Here is a 15,276-nt window from a genome sequence, read left to right as displayed (position 1 = left end):
TTTAAAAAATCAATTATAAAAGAAATCAGATTATATATGCAAAAATAGAAATGCACCATTTGCCCACGTGTATAGAAGCAAAGCAGCTTTCTGGTGTTGCAGTTACCTAGTAAAAGATAACCTGGGAGAAGGAAGACCCCACCCCACCATTCAAATCTACCAGGCCATGCGATGGGATGGGAAGGAGAGACCCAACCCAAGTGACGCTGAGGGACCCAAAAAGTGACAAGGGTGTCAAACATTGAAAAAGAATAATTAAATGTGCTCCTAAGGAAAGAAATGAAAATACAACAAAACATCATTTTTCATTATCATGTATAAAAATAAATTATTTCAAAGTAAATTAATTCAGTCTTAGTTAATTAGTATCGGTATTATTGTCAGTGTAAGAGAACTTAGATTCGAGTGCGCTGAAGTGCGTTATCATCCTATTTAAGGATTGGGAAAATGGGCTATGGATAATTTTAGGTATTGCATAAAAAATAGCATATCATAAGAACCTATAATGAGATTAATGTTAAATAAGGGAAGGAGATATATTAATTCAAAATGATATATTTTTCATTTTTTATTTTTCAATTCTATCACTCATGCCTATGAAAAAATTATTTTCTCTCTCTATATATTTTTATTTTTCAACTTCTTTTTTAAATTTTACATCTTTCCAAATTTCTTTCTGTTGTATGAATTAGACTCGTCCATAAGTCAAGTCAGGTGCCCACCCGAAAAGTAAGAGGGTTTGGGAAAAAATATTAGTCTGAAAAATGAATTTTGACAAAAAAATAAAACCTATTTTCTAAATGATCCGAGCCTCGAGTAAGCTTTTTTTAGCCCAGGCCCAATTCAAATTTGCCAAAAAAAACTGCTGCTATTTTTTACTGTATTGCTGCTGTTTTTTTATTGTTTTACTATCATTTCATTATTATGTTAGTACTATTTTGTTATTATTGATTGGATATTATATAACTCTTGTTTTATTATTAATTTTGTTTCTACTTTAGAGGTGTTTGCTTGCTAAATTGCACTTATCTTAGTCTTATTTAAGTATATATATTTTTAATTTTTTTCCATTTGTTGAGAAATATTTATTTTAATATTTTTAGTGTATTTAATGTATTATAGTTTTTAAATTTATTTTTATATAAAAAAATTAATATGAGCAGATCGAGTCATACTCGAGTTTTAACATTTTTATCCGGGTCGAACCAAAATATAAAAACAAATCTAAATTTTTTACTTGATCTGAACTGAATTTAACCCAACTCGTATAATTCTAGTATGGATGAAAGACAAGTGGCCCAATAAAAAGCATGTGGTTATCAACGTCCATGGCCTAAGGGCAGTCCATGTCATGCGGTATATATTTCGACAGGGTAGACCCCAGAGGAGCCAATTAATAAATTAGGCGTGGAAACCGTCCTGGTTTTGATGGCTGCGCCGTTGTTTTCCCAAATATATCTTCATAATTTACTTGTCCTTTTCTCAATTCCATCCCACTTTTTCAAGTTTCCAAAATACTTCCTCTTCTGGTTTTGCAGTCGTCTTCTTCACCTTCTTTTTGGCCTTTCTTATTTTTTAAGGTTAAATGCCTTTTTTTTATTATGTACGGTTTAATTTTCTATTAAACGTTTAGGTTGAGCTCAAGCAGATGCTAATAATAAGATACTAAGGAATGCGAAAATGGTTTACATAGTTTGATTTTTTTTTATATTTATGAAACTTAGTTCATCGATAGGTATTCATTATCTTCAAATACTTACAAAAAGTGAACTTTAAATCTATTACGTCTCAGTTATAATTTTCTCACTTCTGTACTTTTGAAGACTAGAACTCTCACTATTAATTTATCCTTGTAAACTTAGCTTGTAAAACCACAACACAAGTTTTACAATTAAAGTACACTCTCACAAATAATATTCTTAAATGCTCTCTCAAAACAATACATCAACTTATGCAAGTCTCTCAATCGTATTGAGTTTTTGAGAGTTACTAATGTAATAAAGGTCTATCACAATCTTTATTAAACAATAATTAAACTTATTGAATACAATATAATAATAACAATGAAGGTAAACTGGACTGTTGGTAGCTAAGCTATCAACAATCCAATCTGATTTAACTTCCTCAATCTAAGCGATTAGATAGACTGGATCCGATCTGATCTGATTCTCCAAATGTGTTTCCTTAAGTGATATGATCTTTGGTTCAAAAAATTGCTAATCCCATTTATATGGAAAGTTGCTTGTCACAATAAAGAAGTGGGTACTACCTATCATTTCATATATTTTAACACTTTATTTTTCAGAATATATATATTTTTTAAACTTAATTTTCAATTGACTAATGATTTAGTTTTTTTTCTTTAACGTTAATTATTTATATATTGGGGAGAATATTTGATGCACCGTCAATGTATATATAATGACCCAAAATTCACGGGCATCGGAAAAGTATAATATCGGGCCTCCGTCTTAGTAAGCTGAGTCTGAAAATAATTATTAGTAATATTTTCTAGACTAGTTGTGTATTTAATTAGGTTTTAGATAGGTGAATTTAGCTTAATTAGGAATAATTAGCAAAAAGGGATTAAATTGCAATAGAAGTGAAAGTTTAATTATAAATTAAAAGAAAATAATAGGGACTAAATAGGCAATTATGCCAATTGCCAAATTTGAGGCGGCATAAGTATAAAAATCTGAGATTTTATGTGTTAAAAATGTTATTAAATTATTATTATTAAATTAGTATTATTAAATTATTATTATATTTTAAATAAATAAAAAGTTGACAAATGTATGGTGTATATGAAGACATGTGGAAAAAATGAAATACATATATTAGTAATTATTACATATTTACTTATCATTTAAGTAAATAATATTAAAATATATTATTATTATTATTATTATTATTATTACTATTATTATTATTATTAACTAATGAATAAAATGAATAAAGTAAAAGAAAGAAACAAAATAGCTAGAAAAGAAACAGAGAAAGAGACGAAAACAGGGGAAGGAAAGGAGAAAGAAAAATAAAAGGGAAAACTAGGGATTTGAAGCTTGAAGTTTAATAGCTAACAAGGAACTCGAAGCATCGGCACACAAAGGAAAGGAGAAAGTTATTGAGGAATAATCGAGTAAATTCGGGTTTGTATTACTATAATTCAAGTTATTTATTATTAAATGCTAAATTTTAATTTATATGTGTCTAGTAAATGAAATGTGAGGTAAGTATTAATATTAGTATTAATATTATTATTAGTATTATTATTATTATTATTATTATTATTATTATTATGAGTGGGAATTAAATTGAATAGTTGATATGAATTAATATTTGAATTGTTTGTTGATTGAAAGCGGAAATGAATTTGAATCGAATTGTGAATGGTATTAAATTGTATGGAAATGTATTGAGTTGTGAAAATGTGTGAATTTGTGAAATAATTATTGATTGAAAGGTGGAAAAATGATTCAATTGAAAGAGTGAGAAATTGTGATTGAATTGAGAATATATGTGATTTAAATACCCTATTAACTAGTCGAATTTGAGTCGGATATAGTTGGCATGCCATAGGATTGGAAGAGTTCAGGGATACTTCGACCTCGAGTCGATGAGACACTGGGTGTCACTATATTTCTTCGGATAGATTCGATGAGGTACTAGGTACCAACTTTCTTCGGCTTTACCGATGAAGCACTGGGTGCCATTCTGGTGTGTTTGGTTGGATCCGTGTATCCGCCAAAGTCCGAGTTTTGTTAATAGGGTTCATGATTTGATCAACTAGACCGAACGAGTTGGTCAACGAGCTATTGAAATGATATGAAAAAAGTTGAATTGTGAATTGAAATGTGAAATGAGATTGAGAAATGAACCTAAGGTTCATGATTTGTTCAAACTCAAATTGTGGATATACGATATTGGTTGATGAATTGCTATTGTTGAAATATTGAATTTAAATTGTATATACGAATTATGCATTACATGTTTATTATTGTTATAATTTGAATTATGGTAATACCATGAATATGAAATACTCAGCGTACGGTTGTTTCCGTGCGCAGGTCGATAGAAGTCAAAGGTCCCGGTTCAGCATCCAGATTAATCCCGACTTCAGCATAACTTTGGTGATGTATATTCTCCTTTGGGTAATGTGGCATGTACATAGGATGTGTATAAAGGTTGTTATGTTTTAATATAAATGGTTAAAAAAAATGTTAGTATTAAAAGTTTATGAATTATTATGAAAGAAGTTTATCTATTTTGATTTATTTATTACCTTGTTAAATTTTAAATTGATATTATGTTGATTGAGTTTGATTAGAAGTAATTAGAATAGAAAATGTGAATGTGGAATGAATTGGTTGATTTGGTTATATTTCGAAAAGATATGGTTTTAATTGCAGGGGGTTCTATGTAAAAATAAGCAGAAATGCTGCCGAAATTTTTATAAAATTTATAATAAAAAAAAAGAGAGAGATGAAGTCAATTGGTAAACAAACATATGAATTTATGATTTTATTTCAATATGTTTGTTAGTTATTTAAGAATTTTTGTAAACTGTCTGATATGTCCGGTAATGCTTCATAACCCTGTTCCGGCGATGGTTCGGGGTTAGGGGGTGTTACAGTATAGATCTCATGTACCATCAATTAATAATAAGATGACGTATTGTCACTTGTGTAAAACAAAAATTATTAAACGGTTTAAAAATAAAAATAAATTTATTTATTTTAAAAAATAAATAATAATTATAATAATTAAACATAAATAAATAAAAATATCAAATAAAAACTCAAAACTCAAAACTTCAAATCTATAATCCGAAACCCGAAAGAAAAAAATTAATCTTTTATTATGTTCAATAAAGTTCATAGTATTTATTTTCAAGCCCTTTAATATTTTTACTTTACACCAATGATTATGTGTCATTTTATTATTAACTAATGGTGCATGTGACCTATATATTGATAGTGAATCAAATATTAATCTTGAAATTTCTCTTCAAATAAAAAATATAATTTATTTTTAAATTTTGGAATAAGAGAAATATATTATTGATGTTAAAAATTGAATATTAAATTTATTAGGTATCATATTTTAGGAATGGTTAAATGTATCAATTGAGTTTGAATTGCAATTTTTTCATAAAAAATAAATTGAAAATAAGAAATATTTTATAAATAGTAAGATTTAAATTTTAAAATTATTTTTAATAATTTCATTATAGGTTTTTGATCATATCTGTGTTTTTTTTTACACAATGCTTAGAATTACCTATAACTCCTCCCTAACTCATATAAATAGGAGGATAATGCGCTTTAACGAATTTGAACCCACTTCTTCCAACATTGATACTAATATTTATGCCGATAGAGTTAAGACTAAATCGGCTAAACTTTAATATTATTGATTAAATTAAAGTAAAGTATTAGGCGATTTTGTTACCCTGTCTTTGCTTAGAATGGGATGGAGAGGAAAAAAACTATGTAATTATTATATTAATAATAAAATTAATATATTAATCAAAGGGCTGTTATAATGACACGTTGCAGGATTCATTACCACAAATTCAATAATATGACAATTCCCATTATTATTATCGGCTCTTAAATTTTACGATTTAGTAACTTAAAAAGAAAACTTTCAATTAGTTAAGTGATCATTTTGTTACATTTTAAAGTTGAGCGATCAAAGTGTAATTTTTGAATAATTCAATAGTTATTTTATAACTTTTTAGAAATAAATGATGAAAATAATTCAATCAGGTACGTTGGGTATAGTTTACCCTAATTATTAATATTTGAGAAGAAATTAATTGGAAGAGAATGAGCATTTTTGCTGCTACATTATTCATGCAAAGGTATAAATTTGAAGGGTAGATAGGTATGGATTGTCGTGGGCAGTCCAGTCTAGGGATTTGATAGTGGTTTTAGTCGACAATGATTTTGCCTCGTTCTTAGGATATAAATTTCAAAGAAAAGAAAAAGTTTTTCCCCTTCTGCAATCATTTCCTTTCATTGTTGAAAACATATGTTTGCCTTTTCTCTCATATTGTGATGGGGACGTATTACAATTTGATTCAATGAAACTATGTTATCTAAGGTGTTCAAACACAAGTTTTCCATCTCTTTCATTTACTCTTGTTTCTCGTTTTATATTCCAAGGACACTAATTATGGGTATCTAATGATTTTTTTTATCAGTCACAGCTGTGATTTGAACTTAGAGACTATTTTTAAAGAAGATTAACACTCGATGAATAGATTACAAGTTGGGGTTCATAACTTCAAACTATGCTGTTTTGTTGCTTCCTTAGGGCGTGTTTGATAAACCATTGAAAATCACAAGTATCTTCATTCGTTTTACGGTCTGAGCCTATTTCTGTTTGGACTGGAGTGGTAAGATTCGAACTTAATCTAAATACCTAGGGAAGATCAAATTTTATTTATTTTTAATTGTGTTTGATAACTATATTAACTTTTTAATTAATATTTTCAACAAAAAAGCCTTGAATTGGCAAGATAGCTTGTGAAAAAAAAAAACTTGATTTTATTTTTTAAAATCTTATTTTCAAAAAATTAAAATATTTAACTTTTATCATCAAAATTATTCAAAATAAAATAATAATACCATATTAATAAGATTAAAATCATGAAATAATGAATTTTCAAAAATCAAAATTTTCTATTATCAAAGAAAATAATTATATTTGATGCTTAATTTTATTAATATATCAAACAATTTTATAATATAAATTCAGTGCTTATAAAATTTAGTACTAAAATTTGATTTTTAAATATGATTTTTAATTTATAAAAATACCCTTATTTTTGTTGTAATTATATTTTGGATGTGTCAGCTTTAGGAATTAATTAGGTAGATTTTCATGTTAGAAAATTGGTCACCACTGATGATTTTATGTGAATTATGTGGTTAGGTATGCTCACTAGTTTCCATGCTTAAAAAAACACCACATTTAGAATTAGGGAAGAATATTTTATACTGGAAAAAAGGTCACCCATGTGATTGGCTGAGGAGACAAAAACGTGAAGATAATTGGATGGCATTTTTTCCGGGGTGAATTATAAGATAAGGATAAAATCGTGATTAGCATAAATTAAATTCAGGTCATATTTAGAGTTTTAAGGTGGTGAACGTACTAATTATTAGGGCAACACATAATGTTTTAAATGAAATGCTTTTACGACTTTAAAAATGAAATATATGTATGTATGTATAAACTTCTTTAGACTTTTTAGAAGAGAGATATTGAGCCTTGGTACACTTTACTCATTATCTTAATTATTATTGGCAAATAAAGTCATCTTAGGGGTACAGCTAGTTGTTTAATCCATTTTTTTTAATTTTACATCCAAGTCCAATGGTGTTACATCACTTCTAATAATGCAAACTAGAAAGAAAGTTGTAGAGGCAGCCACAATTGAAGTAATAAAATTATTATTTAAAAAAATCTAAAAAGAGTTGAATCATATTAACTAAGAAACTTCATTCAACATTAATCGATGGATGAAATTGGACTAGTCCAAATCAAAATCAAGAAACCCAACAGTAAGTAACACTATTGATTGACCTATGGGACCTATACCCAGGTTGAAACCTTTTGTTAAGACCATTTTTAATCATTTCTTGGCAAAGAGTATTATGTTGCATTTGGTCACAAATAAAATTTTGTTAAACCTTATGATGTATTCACTAGAGATCAAATCCGATTGGATGATCCAATTGAAAGCCTTAACAACATATCAACATTTCTACCTTTCTATCGGATTATGTGATCATACCAAACTTTAGTTACTCTTAAGAGACATGTTGCCTACCACCTACCCAACACACCACCCAAAAAAAAAAGCATTATAGGATTTGATTCCAAGCTAGTATACACCCTTGGTTTCACTTTCTTTTCCATTTTTTTTCCAACATATCAAAATACATCCTAAATAAACTCACATGTTTTCAAGTTCTTGTAAAATAAAAGTAGATCAAAAGAGATTTGGAGCTTATGCTCTGAATTACTCAACAATACTTTAAGTCAATCCAAATATAATAAAAAGTAAAGTTGTAGAAGAAGAATCCAAGAATAATAGAAAAAAGCAAAGAAAATAAAATTATAGAGAATGAAATGACATAATTTGTCCTTGTAATCCCATATTATTTCTTATTTGTTCTCCTTACCGTTATAATATAATTTCATTTCTAAAAAAAAAAAATTAGGTTTTGAAGTTTTAGTACTACTATAATAGAAATGGTTTCTCCGCCTTTAAATCATCCCAAAATTTGTCATTTTCTTCCTAAGACAGTTTTTCTCTCTTCCTATCCGTCTACTATAATAAATCTAGGCATAATTTGCTGACCCTTGTTAAGATTCTATCTAGAAAGTTAATTTTATACAAAGCATCCCTCCAATCTTTCTTGAAAATTGAACCTATAATATAATTTTCTAGTACAATAATTTACTCTACTCATACGATACCTGCATCAATAGATTATGTTTGACGCTTTTCTTCTACTTGTATTGTAAATTTTAGACACTATCATCTAGCTATTGAATTCGTCTAAGCAAAGTTGCCCCATCAAAAGCATCCACCATATTAATTAAATATAATCATGTCAATAAAAATAATGCGTCTGTTAATTGTACAATTGATTTTTCACATTAATCAAATTATCTAAAAATATATTATAAAAAAATACACTCACGTCAAACCTAACTGGATTAATTAATGTATAGACCTTGTAGATTTATATATAACTTCTGATATTTTTCGTTTTATTTGGATAAAAATATTATAGAGTTCTTTGAATTGAGAATCGGGTTATATTTGTTTCTTTTATGTTAGATTAAAGAGCAAACTGATCTTTCTGTTATAAATTTCATCCAATTCTACTATTGAAAATTGGCCACTATAAGTCAGCATAAGGTACACGTGACATGTCATGTGTAACTGTCTGGTTATTACGCTAATTTTTAATAGAAGAAATGGATGGATTGTTTAACAAAAAGGATCAATTTGCTTTTTGATCTAACGAACATGGATTAATTTGTCAATTTTTAATAAAGGGGACAAATATAATTTAACTCTTAGTATAGGGGCCTTGAGGGTACTTTTACCTTTTATTTAGGTAAGATATGGTCTAGTATGTAAGAACCTCGGTTTGCTTCCCTGCTCAATTTGGTGTTTAGACTGTGTGTTCAAACACACGAGTTTAATCAGAACACGGGCAACAAGCAAAAAAGAGTAGATGAAGAATAAACACGAGATTTGCTAACGTAAGTCAAATTCACTAATCCTAGTACGCGGAGCCTTACTCAATAAATGATTTTATTCAACAATCGATCTAGTAACCTATTAGTTAAAGCCCAATCTACTCTTACATAAAGAAGAATTGCAGCTCCAATAAATAACACTGACTTGTTACAAATCACTCACCCCAAAAATCTAACAGTACAACTAGTAAAACTCTCCAATAAATCTTATGAAACAAGTGCAACATACAAGTAAAAGTCGACAACAAATAAACGGACAAAATCAGCAATAGAACTCTCCAAAAGATGCATCTTTACATGCAAAATAGTTGACTATTTATAGGCCAAATGAGGCAGTATTCAAGATCAAGTTTTGTGGAGATAAATACTTCAACTTGGTGCATAATAATCTAGGACAAAAGCCTATCATACCAAAACACAACCTTATTATCTAAGTAAGTTTAGTAGATAAATCACCAAATAAATACTTTAAATGATAATGATAAGCTTTATGTGATAAGACATGTTGGTCTCTAACTTCCAAGGTTTGAGATGAAAAGAAATAGGTCTTGAAGTCCATTTGCTTATGATAAAAACATATATGTAGGCCTAAATCAAAATGCCAACATCTCATAGTACTCAAATTGTCCCATAGGTCTTGTCTGAACAAATGTTTAAATAATTGTTTCAATAGGATGTTTGCAGTCATCAGTCTTGGATAGCCTTCCTCCTAACAATCTCCCATTTTGATTTTATTTACAAAACACAAGTAAATGATACATACTCCCCCTATCATCATTCCACAAACACACATGAGATACCAAAGAATCAACTGAATACAATCTCATGAAAAATGTTTTAACAGATAGCCAGTATCTTGCTCACATGAGCCAAAATTAGCTTCCTAAAAAGTAAACCATCAAAAGCGACAAGCATAAAAGAAGCATAAGAGGGGATGATATAGTAATTTAGAAGTATTGTAATCCGGGCAAGTTATCCACGAGATTAGCCTATCAAATTTCAAGTAAGGGGATGAGAGTTCAAAAGAAACTACAATCAATGGGTGGGCTAAGGCCGTTTGGGGTAAGCTTTGGAAACTCAAACTTCTACAAAAAGACTATAGAAACTATGCGTAGGAGGGTTGCCTAGTAGAGTAGAGTTCTGAAAGCATATCAAGTTAACGAATGATTTGCTTATTCTTTGTTCAGACAAAAGGAAGAACTATGAACAATCTCTTCTTGGGTTATCAGTTTACCTAAGCAGTTCGGTTTGGTAGTAATTGTTGGTTTAGAGTTTCTAACTTGGATCATACTAATATTAGTGAGTGGGTCAGGAGATGGATTATTTGTTGGGGTGATGGTAAACTTGATCAAGAATTAGGTGTGGAATTGGCTTGTACGTTGTAGCCTATCTGGTGTTAAACAATGATGAATAATAGAATCCTAAATCCAATGACCGTGATTCTGCAAACAAAAGATATTGTTAAACAATGTATGATGGTTAATTGAAGGGAGATTTCAGGATAGAAGAGAAGATGGCGGTACGGATGAACTCTATAGGCAGGATGAGGGTCTTCATTAACCTTTTCAATATTAGAGAATTACTTCTTGATGTGATTGAATAGAGGTTGACAAATTGTAAGTTATGCGGTGTAAGGAAGAAAGGCTTTAAGTATGGTCAAGAATTTGGGAGGTAACCTAGATTGGTGGTACTAATCCTTCCTATGTCACATTCCATCGACAGATCAAATTACTATTCTTGTTGTGGAAATCTCATTTTTGTACCATTTGGCCTTTGTTTTCTTTTCCTTTTTCTCAATAAAATTTCATACTATTTCACGTGCAATAATGCGGTATAAATCTTATATTTCTTTTTAATTGTGTTTACGGTCGCATCACATTTAACATATTAAATAACATAACCTGAAAAAAAACCCTGAAATTTCTTATAAAATCCCTTTAAAAAGCTCACTTCTTCACTCAAAGTTCAAGCTCAATCCCCATCAAGGCTGATATCCCAATTCATTCTTTTTTTTTTTTTTGGGGGGGGGGGTGTTTGTCTTAGCTAAACAATATCAAGTTAATTTTGTTCAATTTTGAGCTGAAAAGAGTGAAAGATCAATGGCAATGGAAGCAGTGATATTCCAGCAAGACTGGTTTGGTTACAACGGCAAAGATGTGTTGTTAGGAGGGAATTGGAGTTACGGGTTGGGGTTGGGGAAAGAAGAAGAAAAATTCTGCTTTGAACATATTCCTGGCAACCAAACATCAGATACCAATAATCTAGTTGATGGAGATCATCGGGTTAGTTCTTCTTCACAAACTTCAATGGCTCCACCATTACCCCATTCCAGTGGTCCGTCGGCTATGGGTCGCCGGAAGAGACGTCGATCCACCAAGGCTCCAAAAAACAAGGAAGAGATGGAGAACCAGAGAATGACTCACATCACAGTTGAGCGCAATAGAAGAAAGCAAATGAATCAATATCTTTCCCTTCTTCGATCTTTAATGCCTCCATCTTATGCTCAAAGGGTATGCATGTTTCTCTTTTAACTAACCACTGCAATCGCATTCATTGTATCCAACTAAGATGTGAAAGATATTGTGTTTCTTATAGGGGGATCAAGCATCCATTATAGGGGGAGCTATCAATTTTGTAAAAGAGCTAGAGCAAAGGCTTCAATGGCTAAGTGGTCAGAAAGAGGTAAAAGAAGAAACACCAAAATTTGATGACTTCTTCACATCCCCACAGTACTCAACACCCATTGGTGACATAGAAGTTAACGTAAATGAGAGGCATGCAAACCTAAAAATAAGATGGAAAAGGCGACCCTCTCTGCTCTTCAGATTGGTTTCAGGCTTGAATGCTATGCGTCTCACCATCCTTCATCTCAATGTCACAACCGCTGCTCTAATTGTCCTCTATTCTCTCACTCTCAAGGTAATTATCTATTATTACCAAATAATTGCTACTATTTAAGACGGATGTGGTTATAAATTGATGTTTGGGAATGCAGGTAGAAGATGATTGCAAGCTGACTACAGGGGATGGAATTGCTTCAGCAGTGAATCAGTTGCTATGTAGAAATGAAGGTGATGATGGTGATGATGCTATGTTCAATTCATTTAATTCAATTCTCCCATGATTTTGTTTCCCTCTTCAATTTTCACTTTTCTCACTTCTGGGTGTCCAGGAAATTCCCTACTCCCATTCATGTCCCTTAATTTCGCATTTCATTCTTCAATTAAATAACAATTAAAATTCTGCCTCTTTTTCCCCTTTTAAGCGTCCCTTAAAATTCTCTTTTTCTTTTTTTTTTTCCGCAAAATCATTTGGATTCAAATAAGTTCTACCTGCTGAACGAGTTTTAGTTCGATTAATATAGTTATTATTGTTAATATAAAAAATATTATCCTATTATTTGATTTTATTTTTAAAACATTTAAGATTGAATTTATTTCTTTTATTAATATGATTCAACTTATTTCAATTCTAAAATTATATATTTTATCATTATTTTTTTTCATATAGGAAAAATATGGTAAATAAATAGTTTCTTTTTAATAGTTGTAAGAGAAAGACAAAACTCCATTTTAGAAAATAATTATTCAGAAAATGGAAATTACATAACAATGGTGAGAGTGAGCATGGACCACGTCAATTCTAAGGGCATATATCCCTCGGAACATGTTTTTTCAATACATAACAATGTATGTCCCAAACTAACGATGGCAATTTATGATTGTAGTTCTCAGTATTAAACTTAAGCTTAAGAGAAATTTTTTTAAACAATCATATTTCCGATCATATCTGTTAGTCTTTTCTTCTCTAACCCATAAATAAGAAAATAATATACTTCAGCGTACTTAAACTCATGTCCTATTATATTGATAACAATGTCCATGCCTATAAACACTTTACCAGTTCACTTATAACTAAAGTATTATTATAAAATAAAAAAATAAAGAGTAAAGAACAAAGAAAATGGAAGAGCAAAATAGAAAGCGTATTTTATTGGTCAATGGAAATTCTCTACAATGTTTCTCCAAAGTTTATATTTATAGACATAAAAGTATACATGAAATAGAACTCTACTTCTAATGACTACTAGAATTTAAAGTACATCAGAACTTATCTTAATCTTGATGGACATCCACTTAATAATAATATATTCATAACACTCCCCCTTAAATATCCATTGGTAGATAATGTGTCTTATTAAAACCTTACTAAGATGAAAACCCTGTGGGAAAAAAATTCCTAGTAAAGGAAAAAGAGTACACATATCTATAATACACATAACATACTATCTCATTAAAAACCTTACCAGGAAAACTCAATGCAACAAAACTTCGGTTAAGGAAAAAAGAGTACAGAATGTATTTACTCTCCCTCATGAAAACATCACATAATATATCATATCCTACATATTCAATCTTGAATATTGGCTTTTCAAATGACTATTTGATTGTATTTGCTAAACATTTATATCACCATTTTTTTGAAAGTCGCGAATGAGAAATTTTTTTGGAGAAATATATTAAGATATCTTCAGGAGTTTTAACAATAATCATAACAAACTTTAGGAATGATTTTTTAATAAAAATAAAAGCAGTCATTTTGGATCATTTTATAATCCTCCTTCAACTACCATTCACAAAGACAAATTTACGCACATGTTTAAATTATTTTAATTCATATAAATGAGCAATTTCTGAGAATTTCAATATGATTCTAGCATTCTAAATCCTTCAAGAATTTTAATATAAACTTTACTATATAGTGATTCATAAAAGGTTGTAACAACAACCATTAGACATAATTTAAATCCTTTATGAACTGTTAGTTTAATAATATATCTAAAAGTTATTGCATCCACCACAAAAGAATATTATATATTTTTATAATCAATGCTAGGATTTAACAAAAACTTCATATTTTATTCAGTTTTTTGCAAAACTACTTCATTTGTATACTTACTGGCTTTATACCTTTAGATATTTAAACTATTGTTCCAAAACTCAACAAATTTAATTGTACTTGAGTTGCGTCTTTCTATTTTGACCAATCTATTTCATATTTATATTTCTCAATAGATTTATTTAAGATTCTCCTTTTATTTCATTATTTCAACAATAATATTGCATGCAAAATTATTTTCGACCACTTTTATTATCGGTTCCACGTTTTCTCAAAATGACATAACTTATCGAGATTTCTTTATTTTCACTATTTTAATCTTCAATTTCAGGTACCTGAATCACTTCTAGAGTTTTAGTTATTAATTATGTCTTGGGTTTTTTTGGAGCACTCGCCTCCACTATATGACCATGTAGAAGAATTTTCATCTTTGGAACCGATCAATCTACGATTTATTCTAATTGATTGTCTTACTAGGACTTTGATTCAAGATATTATATGGTATACAACACTTGGTTATTCTCATTAAGTTTGTAAATACATTTGATAGTTAACTTTTAATAAAATGAGTTATCCTTTTTAAACTTCTGGTTCAAAATACTCTCTATAGGATCTAGATAATGATAACTCATTACAAGTAATGGTTTCATTAAGCTATTATTACTCTCCCTAATATCGAAAAACTATCAAATTAAAATAGTAATCACAAATCATGTCATAATTGAATCTTCAATACATTCAAAACATCTAATAATATAATGAGACTTGTAAGTAATATATATTCCCAACTTTCTTTGAGGATTCACACATCTTTTTGCGTTGTGCTGGAGCAATTGAAACATATATGCACATACAAAATTTCTAAGATGGGAAATATTTAGCTCTTGACCAAAAATCAATTGTAATGGGAAGTACTTATAACTTGTTGACTTGATGTGTACAACACGTAAATCAACATAATCTCATGATGAAATAGGAAGTTTAGTTCTCATAAGTAATGATTTAGATATTAACCAGAGGCGTTCACTCAATAATTTCTCTAAACCATTATGTGCATAAATAACAAGCTTTTATAAAAAAATTTCA

General features: G+C 29.4%; 1 protein-coding gene and 1 long non-coding RNA gene across 2 annotated transcripts; both read left to right on the top strand.

Annotated features, from left to right (window-relative positions):
* The first annotated feature begins 2,991 nt into the window (after positions 1-2,991).
* LOC128035938 (uncharacterized) lies at positions 2,992-4,274 on the top strand. Its single transcript, XR_008192606.1, has 2 exons — positions 2,992-3,149; positions 4,068-4,274. It is a non-coding gene; the product is annotated as an uncharacterized LOC128035938 (long non-coding RNA).
* Positions 4,275-11,319: 7,045 nt separating this feature from the next.
* On the top strand, positions 11,320-12,550 carry LOC105781139 (transcription factor bHLH94). The gene is made up of 3 exons (XM_012605707.2): positions 11,320-11,801; positions 11,887-12,210; positions 12,287-12,550. The coding sequence occupies exons 1-3, from the start codon at positions 11,391-11,393 to the stop codon at positions 12,413-12,415; spliced, it is 864 nt and encodes a 287-aa protein (XP_012461161.1). The 5' UTR covers positions 11,320-11,390; the 3' UTR covers positions 12,416-12,550.
* Positions 12,551-15,276: the final 2,726 nt, after the last annotated feature.

Source organism: Gossypium raimondii, chromosome 13 (assembly GCF_025698545.1).
Source record: "Gossypium raimondii isolate GPD5lz chromosome 13, ASM2569854v1, whole genome shotgun sequence".
Lineage (NCBI taxonomy): Eukaryota > Viridiplantae > Streptophyta > Magnoliopsida > Malvales > Malvaceae > Gossypium > Gossypium raimondii.
Note: the sequence above shows the minus strand (reverse complement) of the source record. Positions and strands in the feature narration are given on the sequence as shown.

What these genes read in the sequence shown, in the direction of transcription:
- LOC105781139 (XM_012605707.2), top strand. Translation starts at nt 11,391, where the DNA reads ATGGCAATGGAAGCAGTGATATTCCAGCAAGACTGGTTTGGTTACAAC. An exon ending in CTCCATCTTATGCTCAAAGG is followed by an intron (nt 11,802 to 11,886) that starts GTATGCATGTTT and finishes TGTTTCTTATAG; the next exon opens with GGGGATCAAGCATCCATTAT. An exon ending in TCTATTCTCTCACTCTCAAG is followed by an intron (nt 12,211 to 12,286) that starts GTAATTATCTAT and finishes TTGGGAATGCAG; the next exon opens with GTAGAAGATGATTGCAAGCT.